Below are 16,620 nucleotides of genomic sequence, written 5' to 3' on the forward strand. Positions count from 1 at the left end.
AAGTTGAAGGTAGTGCAAAGCATGCACGAGAGGACCATGTATTATTGAATGATGTAGATTGTTTATATGGTCACACTTTTACATATATGGTAAGACAATTGTAAAAGGCAATGCTCACATAAGAAACAATGCTCACGTAAGACAATGATGTAGATTGTTTATATGGTCACACTTTTACATATATGTTAAGATGATTGTAAAAGGCAATGCTCATGTAAGAGGCAATGATGTAGATTGTTTATATGGTCACACTTTTAAATATATGGCAAGATGATTGTAAGAGGTAATGCTCATGTCGATCCGTATTTTAAGACTTCATTATTTAAGAATTGTGTGGATGTTTCTCATAATTATTCAAGGGTCATATGGATGTTTCTCATACTTATCATGTCACACACTAATGATTTGGAGAATGCCACTATTCATTAGATATGTTCCTTTTTTTCAATGATATGGATTTATACAACTTCTATATGTTTCACATACATCAACCATCAAACACTATGGATATCAAGGTGTCAAAGAAATACAAATTGTAATAATTGGGATCTACCATCAATTGAGTTCGAAACCTATTTTGGTATTACAATCACATAAAAAAAAGAACTGAAAATTGTTTTTGATTTCTAAAGCGATTAGCTACTACATGTATCTCATATCTCCAATAAAAAAAGGAAGGGAGGTACTTGCCTTTCGTAAAATTGTGATAGTACGGAAGTATGGAGAGCTAGAAAGAAATTCCTGTAGGTTATGTAGACTAGTATCTAGTGATTAATGCTACTTATCTAGTAGGTAAAGATCTCTTCTATTGGCTTGCACGTAGTGGCTAGTCCAAATCATTCATCTTATCTATTATCTAGTAGGTAAATCGGTTATCTATTATCTAGTAGGTAAAGTCAGAAGATGGCGGCCTGAGGAAACCGGTGGGGGTTTCAGTTGGTAGTAGAAGCTAGATAATTGCTAGCGGTGGATTGACGTGGCCGCAGTCATTCGACCTCCCCATGCTAGCATGAGCCCTCAACCTACACGCCGAAACTACATTGCCTTTGCTCTACAGATATAGCGAGCGCTCCGACTCCATTGGTCACGGTTGCTCTTTGTATTGTGGTGAGGCAAGCATAAAGTTTTTTGTTGTTTGCGTCGGCGGAAAATGAGGCGAATCCCCGTCAATCAATCCAAAATCTTGTGCTATGGATGCTCACACATGTACTAGGAATCACCTTCATCGTCAAGCGCATGTAGAGACGCGTTAAATGGGCTCTAGGAATGCATTCGAGCAGTATGACGGTAAACTTTCACGTACTTCTTTTTTTTTCCATGTTAATCTAGGGTTATAATTATGCACACTAATAAATATAAACAATGATATTCTAAATTATTTGCGATTTTATGGTATAATAAAATAAACAATAATAATTGAAGTATAAGTGATGTAAAAAAGTGACATGTGTATGCGTGTACTGCACAAGGAGAGTGACAACGAACCAATCAAATCAAGCAACAAGGGCAGAAAGATCGTGAACTCATTTTGTGTGTCGGAGCTGTATATTTCCGTCGGTGCCAGTGCGGGCCAACGAAACCCTCTACAAGAACAGGCATGTGCGTATAGCGATCCGGCAAAGGAGCAGAACGTGGAAGGGCAGAAAGGGCAAAATCGCCATAGCAGAATCCAGACAGCCGACAGAAAAATGAACGTCTTTCGCCTCGCCGGAGATATGTCTCACCTCTTCAGCATCCTGCTGCTGCTTCTCAAGATCCACACCATCAAATCCTGTGCAGGTATGAGGCTTCTTTTCTTTTGCCATTAGATTGCGGCATCAACGGTTCTGAAAATTTTTAATGTCTTTATGGCGTTTTTCGAACACAATCAGTAGCCTCTGGATTTGAATGATAATCTCTGCTGAATGCAAATCCTAGTTTTTCCTGAATTTTAGAACTAGATCTGATGTTTGATCTCGGCTAACGATCCTTCATCTTAGCACGGTACTTAAAAATCCTCGTCTGATGTCTGTTAATGATGCCCGTTTGATGTCTGCTAATGATGCATCATGTTCTCAGGGTACCCAAAACCTTCATTTCATCTCTGCTGATGCATCATGCTAGTGCGCTACGAAAAAGCCCTTTGTGTTTGCTGCTTGTGGGCCATGTCACTACATAGTATTCTGCTTCAAAATGTGGCAAAAGTAAATAACTGTTTTCTCTCATCAAAGAGAAAATGACGACAAGTGGTTGGCTTTGCTCTAGTCTTACCCTTATTTCTTAAGTTTCTTACATAGTTTTATACCCCACATTTTCTTGAGTTTCTTACATAGTTTTCCTCAGCACTGTCATTTATGTTTGAAGATGTGAATGCTAAGGTGGGCATGTCTTTGTACCCCATGGAGCTACACCTGCGGATGCTGCAAGTATCAATAAATCAAGATGTAAATGTAGACAGTAGATGTCTTTCTGCCAGGCGATGACATAGTAGATGCCTTTACCATGTATAATGAAGGCTATGGTCTAAGGTTGGTTACACAGAAAAAAAAGGGGGGCGGGGTCTTAAATGGGAAATCTCAAGCCCCCTGTGTGATGATGGGCGGGGATGTGTGAAAAATTTGGGTGACAATAATCATAGTGGCCTGACAAGACAAGGCACATATTTTTTAAAGCTTTTTAATTATTTCACTTACTGATCCTAATCATATGCGGTTTTGCATTGGTTCTTTCAGGTCTTTCATTAAAAACTCAAGAGCTCTATGCAATAGTTTTTGCTACCCGTTACCTGGACATATTCACCGACTACATATCACTGTACAATACAATCATGAAAATGTTTTTCTTGTGGAGCTCATTTTCAATAGTATGGTATATGAGGTACCATAAAGTGGTCCGACGCTCATATGACAAAGAGCAAGACACGTTCCGACACTATTTTTTGATCCTACCATGCCTCATATTGGCCCTCTTGGTACATGAGAAGTTTACGTTTCGTGAGGTATGGTAGAAGCTTTGTCTGACTAATTATATGGTTAGATGTTTTGGGGGCTGTGTGGTTTAGGTTCTGAAAACTTCTTTCTTGATAATCAAGGCAGATTTTTTTTCTTCTCTTTTGCATACTTGTTGGTTTAAAATTTGAGCTTGCATCATGATTATGGTGCTACCCAGGGTCAGGATTTTGGTGAGAGACAGGCCGTTTGTGTCCCTGTCGATAAAAGGATTATGGCCACAGATGTGATAAAGGGAAGCACAGGGATTGGGTTTGAATGCACGTGTGTGTGGGGGGAATGACAGAATGTAGAGGCATTGAGTGATGAGTGTGCAGGACAGGCACCAAATGGAGCAATACATGCAAAAAATGGAGCAATACAGGCAGCCTAAGCAGCATGAGGAGCACCACCCAAGGAAAAGTGGGATGCATAAGGTTCGATTGTTAGCATAATGAGGCAGTCCAAACTGGTCCCAATCTAGGTGCCCAGAATTCAGCAGGGACAGACAAGTTTGCATTTCAGTAGGACATAGCAAATCTATTCAATTGTTGGCATAACGAGGCAGTCCAAACTTGTCCCAATCTAGGTGCCCAGAATTCAGCAGGGACAGACAAGTTGGCATTTCAGTAGGACATAGAACATCTATTTCAATTGTTGTGGGCTGGACTGGTTGGTCAAACAGCAGTTGGAGGGGAATGTTGCCAATAAAGCCTTCTTCTTCCTTTATTTGAGAATTCACCTCCCTCCCCCTCCTTTTGGTACATCCTTGGCACAGAATTCAACCCCACGTCCAGCTCAACGCAGTCAAAAGTCAGCAAACAGCAAGAGAACTCCAAGGGTGTTTGATTGTAGCAGCTTTCTGCTTTGTGGCAAAGGATTCCACACAGTGAATGCTCCATTTTGATTGAGTTTGAGCAGAGTGCATGGCGAAGTGTACCTTGCACAGTTTCTATTCAGCATTTGCTTTGTACTAATGCAATCTCAGTAAAGAAAAATTAGGGGGGGAGGGAAGCGGGGAAGTGTGGTTATTTGGACCACTAGGCAGTGTGGGGGTGGATTTTTTGACTCACTTTCTTTCAGTTGCCTTTCTTTGCTGTTGAAATGGCTCTGGTGAAGACAATGGATTATCCATTAAGGCTTCTGCAAGAGCAGTTGACTTTGGAATTATTCGGAAAGGGGGGGGGCAAGGGGAGGGGGGAGTTACTTCTACAAGCTCAAGAAAGTAGTTTGATCCTAGAGGTGAGAGCAGTTTGGCCAGTGTGTGTGGGAGCTTGGCATACAAGTGTAGAAGCTATGTTACATGCAGTATGCTGTGGAAGCTTCAATGACGATTAAGGCATACACTAATTGCGTGGAACGACAAGGAATGAGAGATAAAAAGAGGGAGATAGAGGAGAGAGTACACTACTATCTACTTAGAGGCCCCACTGGCAAGCAGGGTGTTTGATTGTATTATGAGTTTATATGACGTACAATGTTTAACACACCTATGTGGACCTTGAGCGCTAGTTGACTTCCAGGTTGGCTCAGGGTAGAAGCTTGCAGATTTGCATGGGCAGGTTGCCTGTCAAGCTCCGAAACTTGGACGCCTTGCTCCCGCGAGGATGTAAAACTGGGCTGATCTCTGTTGCGTGGGATTGTTGGCTGCTCCAATGCTTGTGCTTGCATAAATCTGAGATGGAGAATAATGAGCCTAACACCCCTTTTATAAGATATTTTGCACCCCGTGTAGCTGTTTGGCCAGCCCTACAGGCCAGGACTTAATTAAAAAAATAAAATAAAATATATTGATGCTGCGTTTACTTCATGTAGGCCTGGTTAGTGAGGGCTTGACCTGTTTTGGATTTTTCCTGTGTCCACACAGGCTGCCCATCTGGTCGTCTGTGTGGTTCTCTGCTGCTTTCCCATGTAAGGCCTGAATAGCCAGTTCTGCCTCTGCCGAATGCTGTCCAGCCTGGCTGAGGTGTCCTTGGGGTGTGCCTGCAATGCCTTGTCCGGAACTTACCCAGTCAACCAACCAAATATCATGTTCAATATCATGTTCACATGACTGCATGTGAACGTGACGTTTGGTTGGTTGACCGGGTAAGTTCTGGACAAGGCACAGCAGGCACACCCCAAGGACACCTCAGCCAGGCTGGACAGCATTCGACTAAAGGGTAGACTTAGGAGCTTTGTAGGCGACCTGGTCACATATCATGGCAATCCATCTTGACCTTCTCCAGCTGTTCGGGTTCCCTCATCCTCAAACGAGGTGGTCGCCTGACTACACACGATTGGGTTTCCCTCCATCATGCCACATAGTCCAATGCTCACCTTGTCACCATTTTGGGAAGTTCCCATTGGACAGGCTTTCGAAGGCACCAAGATGCCCAAGGACTGCGCCTGAGTCCACATGAACAAGCTGTACAAGCTTTGGAAAATGGGGGATTATGCAGTACAAGGGGGTATTGTCACCTTGGGGCCTGGAACCATTGGACGGTACCCATATCCCGTACCAAGAATAACAGTGGAAGACTCGATTCTTTCAACATACTGTCTTGTATATTGCAGCAGAGCTTACAAATCTACACGGAATCCTGTGAGATCTGCTAATAACCGAGTTATTGAATTGCTTAACGAGGCCAAAGAGGAGGGTCGTGAATATAGAAAACCTAATATTGTCCTTTACCTATCACTGAAATCTACTGCAGTAGGGCTTGTTGCCATGAGGCTTGAATCTGCTGCTCTGAAGACTGGTCTCATCTTCCTTGGCTTCCAAATGGATTTTTAGGAAATGTAAAGAATGGAGTGACAAGGGTTAGTAGGCCTATTTGAGTCAGGTCTGTCTTAGTTTCTTTAGTTAGTATGCTTGGATATTTTCCAATCATTTTAAGGTATACATACACTTGGTGTGTGTGACATACCTTACCTGCAGGCACACATAGCTAGCCTGTAGAAGCTGGGCAAACAGCAGCAAATGTAGGTGCAGCCTGTCACAATTGTCGTACGCCATAAGACATAGTCATAACGGTACGGTATTGTTGGCAATCACAGGTTCAACCATGGAGCTATGGAGGATGAAATCTTTCCATGGTTGAGGAGGAAGAAGAAGAGAGAAAAGAGGGAGCAAGAGAGAGCAAGTTGGGCACAACACAAGATGATTGTATTATGAATGATATGAGAGATGAGATATGAATGAACCACCAAGTACAATACCCTTTTATAGGCATTAAACCCTATCTTTTGACTCTAAGAGGTTTTTCACATCTAGAGTGTTCACACCAAGTTTGCTATAAACCTAACGATCGGATGCCCTTATCCCCAATGTCACATGATATTTTGGTTTATTTCTAATCCTCCCTCAACAAAATATTCGTGGCTACTATGACGTCAATACTAGCTCTAGTTACTGCTTACAAAGCTGTTTATGATGACCATCCAAGTGCCCGTAGGTCTTATCATGGTGGTTTACAATGGCAGTCAATGACGATAGATCCTAGACATCTAGTTATGATTACATTTCACTTACGATAGAGGGGTGACCCTAAGTGGGCTGGCCTTGGCTAGTTTAGGAAGCCACCTATACCCTTTGTAACATTAAGGCTATATAACAAACCCAAAAAGTCCAAAAGATTTAGATTTTGGGAGACAACCCGGGTAGAGAACCCATGATTGAGCATAAAATAGGAATTTAGAAATAAAGGGAGAGTCCTCCCTTGATGACCAATATGCTGATGAAGATCATCTTGATGTAGCTCGTAATGTCGATGTAGCTTTTGATCTTCCTCATGTCGGTGTAGATCTTGATGTTGATGTAGCCCTTGGTCTTCTTCATCCTTGATTTCATTGTGTAGTGAAATCCATGTAGGCAAAGATAGATCATATTCTCAATGTGTTTATAGCCTGACATGATGATGATGCTTGTCCCTTTCAGATAATAATGTATGAATCTGCCTAAGGAGGTCTTAGCCTTATCAATGGCCAGTGTCTTTCACTTGTACAAATGATTTATGAGCATGATAGATGCGGTACATGAAGCATATAAGCTTAGAAATCCCGTTGTCCCAAACAATGCTGATATAGATTTATACTCGATTTTGGATTAACAAATTGACCACTCAAATCAAGGGCAAATCTGATTTGATGCTTTATAGAGGTTTAGCAGCACTTGAATGCGAGAGATGAACCATTAATGACCCTAAAAATCTCATATAATTAGCACTAATCAAGGTATTAGTGAATGCAATTTTTTGTTGATTAAGTAGAAAATACCTTGATTTGGAGAGCACTGTCGAAGGGGAAAATCAAGGGGCTTTCTCAATATGAAGCTTTGGAAAGCAATAGCAAGTCCCCAATTGTATGATTGAACCCTCAATGGTCAAGAACACAAGGATTAGTGTCGATTAATAACTGATGAGTAGAGGCAAATGACTGCTTGTAGTGTAGAAAAGAGGACGACTTGGATTGTCAAATTGAAGCTCAAGATGATAGGGCTTTTGCAAAGTAAGCACAAAGCCAGTAATAGCAGCTCCAATTGATGAGTTTTAAACTCATCCATACATGAATAACAACACTTAATGAAGATTAATCTTATCTTTACCAAAAGGGCTTCTCTTTGTGTGTCCAGGTTGGAGGCGGCTGCAACAGGTGTTTTTTTGAAAATCAGACGTTGTAGGTGAGTTCGTAGCACCCAAAAATCCCCGGGTTTGCGTCAATTTGTTACGCTGAGGTGCTGGTTCAATTTCTTCAAAAAATGCAACCCTCTTTTATTCAGCAGCTCCTAGCGTAGATGCACGTGATTCGGTCCGATTGAAGCTGTAGCAGCCGCCTATGATTTGTTGTGAAGCCCCCAGCTGAATATTTTGATTTGGTTGTGTGTAAAGAGAGCATTCATGGCTGCAATGGCAGGGGGTAGAAGAGGGAGATGACCAAATGATCAAACATGAGAAAATGGTGAAAAATGATAAAATAGCTATGATCAGGAATTAAGCACTGAGAATCATTGAGAAGCATGGCTTTGATACCATGTTGGCAATCATAGGCTCAACCATGGAGCTATGGAGGATGAAATCTCTCCATGGTTGAGGAGGAAGAAGAAGAGAGAGCAAGTTGGGCACAACACAAGGTGATTGTATTATGAATGATATGAGATATGAATGAACCACCAAGTACAATACTCTTTTATAGGCATTAAACCCGATCTTTTGACTCTAACTAAGAGGTTGTTCACACCTAGAGTGTTCACACCAAGTTGGCTATAAACCTAACGACGGGATACCCTTATCCCCAATGTCACATGATATTTTGGTGTATTTCTAATAGGTACCATATGGTCCGAAACAGCGATTCCCTCCCCTCCCCCCTCAACAGTTTTTGACTGTTGCTATTTTGGCCGTTTTTTTAAATAAAAAAAAAATGGCTGTTTTTGGCCGTTTATGGCTGTTTTGACTGTTATGGGGCTTGCTTGCTTTGGGCCTTGGCCTTGGGTGGGTGCCTTGGACTCTTTGGCCTCCCTTTAAAAAGCTCTCCTCCAACCTTCTCTCCATCACAAAGTTTCAAGCTCTCAAGCTCAAGCTCTCATTGTGCTCAAGCTCTTCTCTCTTGGGCCTTGGCATTTGCAAGGTGCCCAACTCCAAGTCAAGCATTCTCTCTCCCTCTCTCTCGGAGCCATGCCCAGAGACGTGCTTTTTTTTTACTGTTGAGATGGTAAGGAAAGCTATTGACAGGATGAGGACTGGGAGAGCATATGATCATGATGGTTTGGTAGCAGAGCACTTTATTCATCCCAGAGATATGCTTGCAGAGCTTATTGCTATGATGTTTAACCGAGCCATGTGTGAGGGTTTTCCTGAGACTTGGAATATGTCCACGATTGTGCCTATCTTCAAGTCAGGGGATCCCATACTTCCTGGGAATTATCGTACCATCATGATTGGTCACACATTGGCTAGATTATATGCATCTATTCTTGAGCAGGAGTTGAGTAGATGGGTAGAGAGAGAGGGCATACGTGCATCAGGGCAGGCAGGGTTCAGGAGAGGTTTCTCCACTCTTGACCATATCTAGACACTCAGAGCTATTATTGAGGAGGGTAGATTATATGGCAGGAGGATTTATTGTTGCTTTGTGGATTTCTGCAAAGCTTTTGACACAGTACCGAGAGCCAGACTGATGCGCAGACTACAGGAGATGGGAGTGTCCACAGAGCTGATTTGGGGAATCATGGCTTTATACAGGACGGTTGTGGGGCAGGTTCGTACTACTCAGGGTATATATGAGATGGTTCACTCCACTATTGGGGTGAAACAAGGCTGCCCCCATAGTCACAGGGGACGGAGGGGACGGCAGCTTGGAACGCGGGGACGGCGATTCGGGACGGACCAGCGACGGGGACGGACGGACGGACGTCCCCCACGGCACGTTTCTCACAGGGGACGGCGACGGGGACGCCGGTCGGGGACGGCACTGTGAGGGGATGGCAGAGAGCCGTTGCTCGCCGTTTTTTGCCATTGCGCCTACCGTTTTTGGCCGTTGCGCTTCCTGTTTCTAGCCGTTTATGGCTGTTGGCTCTTTGAGGCTTGGCCCTCTCTCTCTCTCTTGCCCTTGAGGCTTTCCTCTCTCTCTCTCTCTTGCCTATCTATATAAGAACAAGCCTCTACAAGGCTACAAGCACACACAAGTTCACAACTCTCAAGGCTCAAGCTTCTTCTCTTTTCCAACTTCCAAGTTCCAAGCCTCTAGGCTCTCACGCGGGCCGCCGCCCTACTATCTAGATTCTAGAATCTAGATTCTCTCTCTCTCTCTCTCTCTCTCTCTCTCTCTCTCAAGTCTCTTGAGTCTTGACTCTTCCAACTTCCAAGCCTCTAGGCTCTCTCTCTCTCTCTCTCTCTCTCATTCCTCAAGGCTCAAGAGTCAAGCCATCTTCAACCATGGCATCCTGCTCACGTGCCGGGGCTTCTCGTAGAAGGACAACGGGATGGACATGGTGGGAGGAGGTTAACTACACCACATCCGTTCATGGAGGCGGTTCTCGGCCATGGGTATGCAAGCTTTGCCCGTACCGGCGAACGGGTGGTGCCGACAAAGTGCGAGCCCACCTCTTGCATGAGAGTGGGCATGAGGTGAGGTTTTGCACGAATGTCACACCCGAGAAGAGACGGAAACTTCTTGACAAGCTTAGCGTCTACGAAGCGGTCGAAGCGACAAGAAGGACACCACGAGTGGCTGTGGATCTCGCGACGATGGGGAGAGGAACTCAAGCCTCTACAATGGAGTCATGTGGTGGATCGGGATCATGCACACCATCACCTTCACCATCAAGTCGGAATGTTACTCCATCCACGACGCCGGCACCCTCCATCTCCACAGCCTGTCAATCATTGCGTGGCCCACGGCGACAATCTACACTTGGGGAGAATTGGAACCCCAAGTTGAAGGAGGAGGTGGATATGGCGGTGGCCCGCTTCTTCTTCCACGACCACATTGCCTTTCAAGCGGCTAGGTAAGTGCAATCGATCATTGCCAATTCATCATTCATGTTTTCATCATCCTAGTCCCCTTCTCATTAGTAAATTACTTTCTTGAATAGGTCGGAATACTTCAAGGTCATGGTTAAGAAGATTTGGGGAGTATGGCTCAACCTATACGCCCCCCTCATCCCAGAGCTTGCGCACTACATTGCTCGAGAAGGAGAAGCGCATTGTAGAGCAAGCGGCCGACAACACAAAGCGGCAATGGGAGAGGAACGGAGTCTCCCTCAATGTGGATGGATGGAGTGACACCCGCAAGAGGAGTATTCACGGCATGGTTGCATATTCCCGCGGAGAGATGTACTTCATCTCATCTCATGATGCATCCGGCACTAGGAAGAGCGCGGATGCGCTTGCGGCGGAGTGGGCTACCACCATGGAGATCGTTGGCCCCGAGCATGTAGTGGGCTTTGTTGCGGATGGGGAGCCTTCCAATAGGGCGGCAGGAGCTATTCTCCAAGGTATGTATGGACATGTCACGGTGTCCTTTTGTATGGCTCATTGCCTAAACAACCTCCTCAAGGACATCGGGGCATTACCATGGATCAGCCCGCTCATTGAGGAGGCCAACACCATGGTCTCCTTCGTTCTCAACCACCAAAGACTTCGGCATGAGTTCAACAAGAGGTCGTGTCTCTCTCTCCTCAAATATTCTGACACCCGGTTTGCCTACAACTTTCTTATGTTGGGCCGGTTGAAGGATTGTAGCGGTGCTTTGAGGGGGCTTTTCCTTAGCTACGAGTTTGTCGCCATGCAAGAGTCCCATACAAACACTGGCCAAGAGTGTAGGCTATGGGCGGATGACGCCTCTTGGTGGGAGCGTGTGAAGACCACAGATGCTATGGTGAGGCCCATAGTCCACCTATTGAGGATTGTAGACGCTATGCAACCATGCATAGGTAAGGTCTACGAGGCCATGGATCGTATGATAGAGAAGTTGAAAGACTTCGTGCCTGACGAAGACAGATACAAGGAGATCCATGCCTTGTGTCTAGGAAGGTGGAATTCCTACTACTCTCCATTGTATGTAGCACCTTATGTGGTGGACCCAGAATTCCAAGGCAACAAGTAGGAGAGCGACTGGGAGGTGAGCGCTGGATGGAGAATCATCTTGGATCGTCTTGTGCCTGATGCATCGGTTAGGCGCAAGATCAGGGACCAACTTTTGATGTACAGGTCATTTCATGGCTCCTATGGTTGTCATGATGCACAGGTTGACCGCTCCAAAGTTGGTGCTGCTCTCTGGTGGGAGGACTTTGGTTCAGATGGACCGGAGCTGCAGCAGCTTGCCATCCGCATACTTAGCCAGGCCGTCAGCTCCTCTTGCTTGGAGCAACTTTGGAGTACCTACAGCCACATTGCCTCTAGGAAGAGGAACCGACTCGGGGTAGAAAGAAAGAAAGAAAGAAAGAAAGTTATATTAACGTCCACGGGAGGCCGAATCCGACCTATGGGACAGATCAGGTACATCCAACAAGTCTAGCCTTATAGCAATCAACACTGCCATCTGGCTTTCGTTTCAACTTAAAAACCCACTTACATCCAATGGCCTTTTTACCAATAGGCAAATCACATAAAGACCATCTTCATTGAGGGAGAGACCTACAGAGGCAGATTACAGACTTCTTTCGACCAGAGATTGAGCAGTCAGGCCAGCATATAACTCTGGTTGTTCTTTCCCTTGTGTGCTCTAAGGTTCTTTCTGCCAGAGGTGACAGAACATCCTTTGTAGTGTGGGCTGGCCTTAGTCCGCCTTCTACCCATTCCTTTATGTTTGCTCACAAAATTGGCTCTAAATCTGGGCCTTTTTATGCTTATTTTTTTCTTGTTTCCAAAACTATCTGCTTCCCAGTCTGTAAGTTTACATTTCTGAAGGTGTGTTTCCTACGACTTTTGGCTAAGGTACATTTTTAGTCATGTACTTGTTAGTTTTATGCAAGTGAATGGGTCTGAATAAAATGTTCTACACTTTTCATCGTGGTGATAGTGATTCTTTGTTTGGTTTACCTTTTTTTTCCTCCTAATATGCCCATATGAAAATGATGCATTACGTAGTTATTTTAAAAGGAGCATGTTGTACAAGTGAGGCTTACACATACTATATGAGGAAGGTGATTTGAATGCAATAGGTTTTTATGAATTCTGCATGTAGCAGCACTAGTGTGACAATCTATGTTGTATTTGCCAGCACTCATAATTTCAACGTTTGTGCAGGTGCTCTGGACATTCTCATTGTATCTTGAAGCAGTTGCTATCCTCCCACAGCTGGTACTACTCCAGAGAACGAAAAATGTAGACAATCTGACAGGAAACTACGTGTTTTTCCTTGGGTAACGATTTCTGTATTGCAAGAGTATGCTGTATGTCCAGCTGTATGATAATGTGAGAGAACGGTGGTGTTTGGATTTTTATTGTTGCTTGGCATATAACAACAGATTGATTTGATGTACTTGCAGGGCATACAGAGGATTCTACATCTTAAACTGGATATATCGATATTTAACAGAAAATCATTATCGCAAATGGATCAGTAAATTCTTTAAACTGTTTTCAAAAATGTTGATTGCTGGCTTCAGTTTCAGCTTATATTCCCTTATGGTCCTTGTATTTTCCATTCCAGAGTTTGTGGATAGCCTTGGTAACATTGGAGAGAGTGAAAAGAGAGGCTGAGGTGGGCCAGGGGGTGTGCGGGGTAGAGAGAGAGAGAAAGAAAGAAAGAAAGAAAGAAAGCTGTATTAACGTCTACGAGGCCGCCTATGAGACAAATCAATGTACAACTGTCAATGTCCTCTAGATGTCCAGAAAAAAAGGACAAAATAAACATGAAATAGACTATGAAAGTACTGAGCTAGTGGGGCGGTGTGATGGATGGAGCACTACTGCTAAAGGCTCAGTATGCAACCTATATGCGTAGGGTATACGAGAATGCAATGCAGATCTGTCTAGCTCCAACCAGTACCATAATGGGGGTGTAATATGCGATACATAGGCGATGGCGAGGCAAAACTCCCTTGGAGCATGATCTCGGGGTGTGAGTGTAAGTGAGCTAGCCGCTCCTGGATATGGTGCTGATGTCGAGCCCGTATCTCTGTAATCTCCCTCTGATGTAGTCTGGGAGACTGGTAGCCTGGTGCTCTCGGTCTCCGTCTGGCTCGGAGGTCCACAGCGCGCTGAAGTGTAACCCCCTCTGTGTCAGGGTAGGCACTGGGATAGATCTCTGGAAGAAATCAGTGAGCTGGAGCTGTCGCCCACCTCTCCCTATGGTATGAGTCCGTAGTAGTGCCTCTCTGTGGCGCTGTCTCTCTAGCAAGAACTGGCCAAATCTGCGCTGGTTTGCGGATTCCATGATGTGGCGGAGTGAGGGATGTCCACTGAAGATGGTGGTGTCTCTCTCTCTCTGGTCACATCGGCTATGCTATATGGAGTACAGATCTGCTGGCCTAGCCTAGATCGTCACAATTGATCAGGATGCACATACGATGGATGGAGATCGATGGAGAGACCACTTGTGTCCATGATCTCCAGGATGATTCGGGCTAAGGCCTCGGTACCCCATGAGATTATTAGAGCTGAGATGGGAGCACCACCGATCGTAGTCGAGGCTCTTGCCAGATCAGTGTCCTTCATTCATAGCACTTGGGAGCTTCCCCGACACCGGTATGCACGACTGGCTTTAGAGTCCTCTCATCAACTAGCCATGGAGGGAGACACTTCATGTTGGTATGCGCAGATAGCATCCTGGTTTGAGCTCCACGGGTTCAGTTTAGACAGACTTCCACCCTTCCAGTACTCTCTGGAGGCACCCTCTCTCACCTTGACACATTCTGAGATTAGTAGAGTCATCAGACAGGACCTCATTCAGTTGGACACTAGGAGGACATGGCTAGAGCCCTCACAGGAGTTGGGGACGAAGATGGCTTTCTATAGAGACCATCTTCTCCGCACCACGGAGGATGGCTTTATACTTAGACCGAGCTACATGGATACTCATCTGTCTCATGGATTGAGGTGCGCCATTGGGCAAATCCGCACCTCTTCACATCAGTTAGAGATAGAGACCGGTAGATTTAGAGGCATACCTCCAAGGGACAAGATTTGTCAGATTTGTTGGATAGAGCCAGAGACGGAGGAGCACTACATCTGTCGCTGCACAGCATATTATGAGATTCGAGGGCGCTACCATTGCCTTTTCAGAGAGGGATTTGGACCACTGGCTAGAGTCATGGACTATTGTAATCAGCGATGCTTGGGTTTTTATCTCCCGGAGATCCGCAGGCTCAGAGAGTCCATTATCAGGAGCAGACGCCCGAATGGTAGGGAGTCCACACAGAGACAGATTACTGACTTCTTTAGAGGGACTACCCGGGAGGACATACAGCCGACAGCCCAGCAGTGGGCACCCTGTGGGACTCTAGTTGAGAGAGCTATCCAGTTGGGCAGATCTAGACGCTCGAGGGTTCGCGGATCCTCCCATCAGAGACGGTGCCTACACCGGAGGATTTAGAGCATTATTGCAAGGCATCGGGCTCGTCCGACCAGGCATCTCACTATGGCAGATATCTAGGCCATCAAGCTGTTAGAAGTCATCTCCTGTCTATTTGTATACACCAGGGCCTCTGTTGTGGGTGTGCCCGCCCGTATATCATTTTTCCACACTCCCCGTATTTTTTCCCTATTTTTCCCATTTTTTTCCTAGTGGCTGGAGGGCTGCCAGGTGATGCCAGGACCACACTGAGGCTGGCCGACTGCATCTGGAGCAGTCGTGGGCTATTTGTGTGCTGGCCGACCTGATCTGAGCAGACGTGGGGACCAGATGCTGGCCGACTGCTGTTTTTCAGCAGTCGTGGACATTTCATGAGTCGTGGGCCTCTTCCAGGGCTGGCCGACTGCCCTCTTGGGCTTGTATATATTCCCCCCCATCCTCCTCCACTTTCTCATTCAGTTTTCTTCGGGATCTTGTGTATAGAGAAGAGTTTACACACATCTCTCAGTGTTTCTTGTGCTGATTATTTTCTGCAGTCTACTTGCTCTTGTCTACCCAAGTTTGGATATCATTTCCGCTGCATATTCTGACATGGTATCAGAGCCCTAGGCTCTAGCAGATCTTGGGCGTTTTTCTGAGCAAGAGGGGGAGCAACAAGTTGCTGATCGGTGGACTGTTTCGGGCTGAACGGGAAGTGAAGGTGCAAGAGGAAGGCGGGCAGAAGGGCTGGACAGCCACTTGCATATTCTCTGATTTTCAGATTTTTTCCCACCCACCCACCCTTTCAGGTTACTCTCCGAGATGGCGGATTTACTCGAGATGGCAGAGAAGCACGTGAAGATTCCGACTCTCCCCACGTTCCCAGTGGATCGTCAGTTGGACGGGTCCAATTATGGCATCTGGAAGGTCATGATGGAGTCAGTTCTGGAGTCATATGATCTTGCTGATTTTATTATCAAAGGGGTGCCAAGGCCGGAAGCTGAGGAAGGGGAGGTTTTATCCGCGAGGAAGGACCGAGAGGCACAGGCACAAATGTGGGACCGTGTCAACGCCAGGGTCCGGTCATTTATATTCCTCAATTGCACACCACAGGTGATCAACCATGTGAAGCACATGACGCTGGCGAGAGGCATATGGGAGCACTTGGCTTCTTTGTACAACAGGGTATCACCCATGAAGCGGATATCCTTGGAAGTGCAGATGCGGGTTATGAACCCTGCAAAGTCTTCGACGATGCGGGAACACATTAACAAGCTGCAGGCCCTTCAGCAGGAAGTCCTTCAAGCTGGCAAAGAGATATCGTCCGAAGATATGGCCATCACGTTACTTTCCCACTTGCCTGGTCAGTATTCCGCTTTCTATTCCTCGTTGATCACGAGTGGCAGGCTCAGCACCATTACTTGGGAGGAGCTTGTGCCAATGGTCTTGGACCAGGAGGAACGTTTCACGAACCCTCCTCACGGCGGAGGTTCGGAGGCCTTAACTGGCCAACGGTCGAAAGGCCGTAATACCAACAAGGGCAAAGGGAAGGCTTCACCAGATAAGTCTTCCGAGAAGAAGCCTGATCCAGAACGAGAGAAGCTGAAGGCCGAAAGATCTTGCAATGATTGTGGCGAGAAAGGCCACTATTGGAGGAAGTGCCCTAAGCGGACAGGGA

The 16,620-nt window shown here is 45.6% G+C and overlaps 1 protein-coding gene across 1 annotated transcript in view; it reads left to right on the plus strand.

The window, feature by feature from the left end:
- The first annotated feature begins 1,471 nt into the window (after nt 1–1,471).
- The window catches only part of LOC147614620 (ER lumen protein-retaining receptor-like), a 49,442-nt gene continuing 34,293 nt past the window's right edge, over nt 1,472–16,620 (plus strand). The window contains exons 1-4 of the mRNA XM_086779902.1: nt 1,472–1,779; nt 2,712–2,977; nt 12,695–12,810; nt 12,937–13,010. Of these exons, the coding sequence (XP_086636028.1) occupies nt 1,689–1,779; nt 2,712–2,977; nt 12,695–12,810; nt 12,937–13,010 (547 nt within the window). The 5' untranslated portion in view covers nt 1,472–1,688. The remainder of the gene's footprint in view (nt 1,780–2,711; nt 2,978–12,694; nt 12,811–12,936; nt 13,011–16,620) is intronic.

This window comes from Cibotium barometz, chromosome 41 (assembly GCF_041138505.1).
Source record: "Cibotium barometz isolate CiBa-2024 chromosome 41, ASM4113850v1, whole genome shotgun sequence".
NCBI classification, from domain to species: Eukaryota; Viridiplantae; Streptophyta; class Polypodiopsida; order Cyatheales; family Cibotiaceae; genus Cibotium; species Cibotium barometz.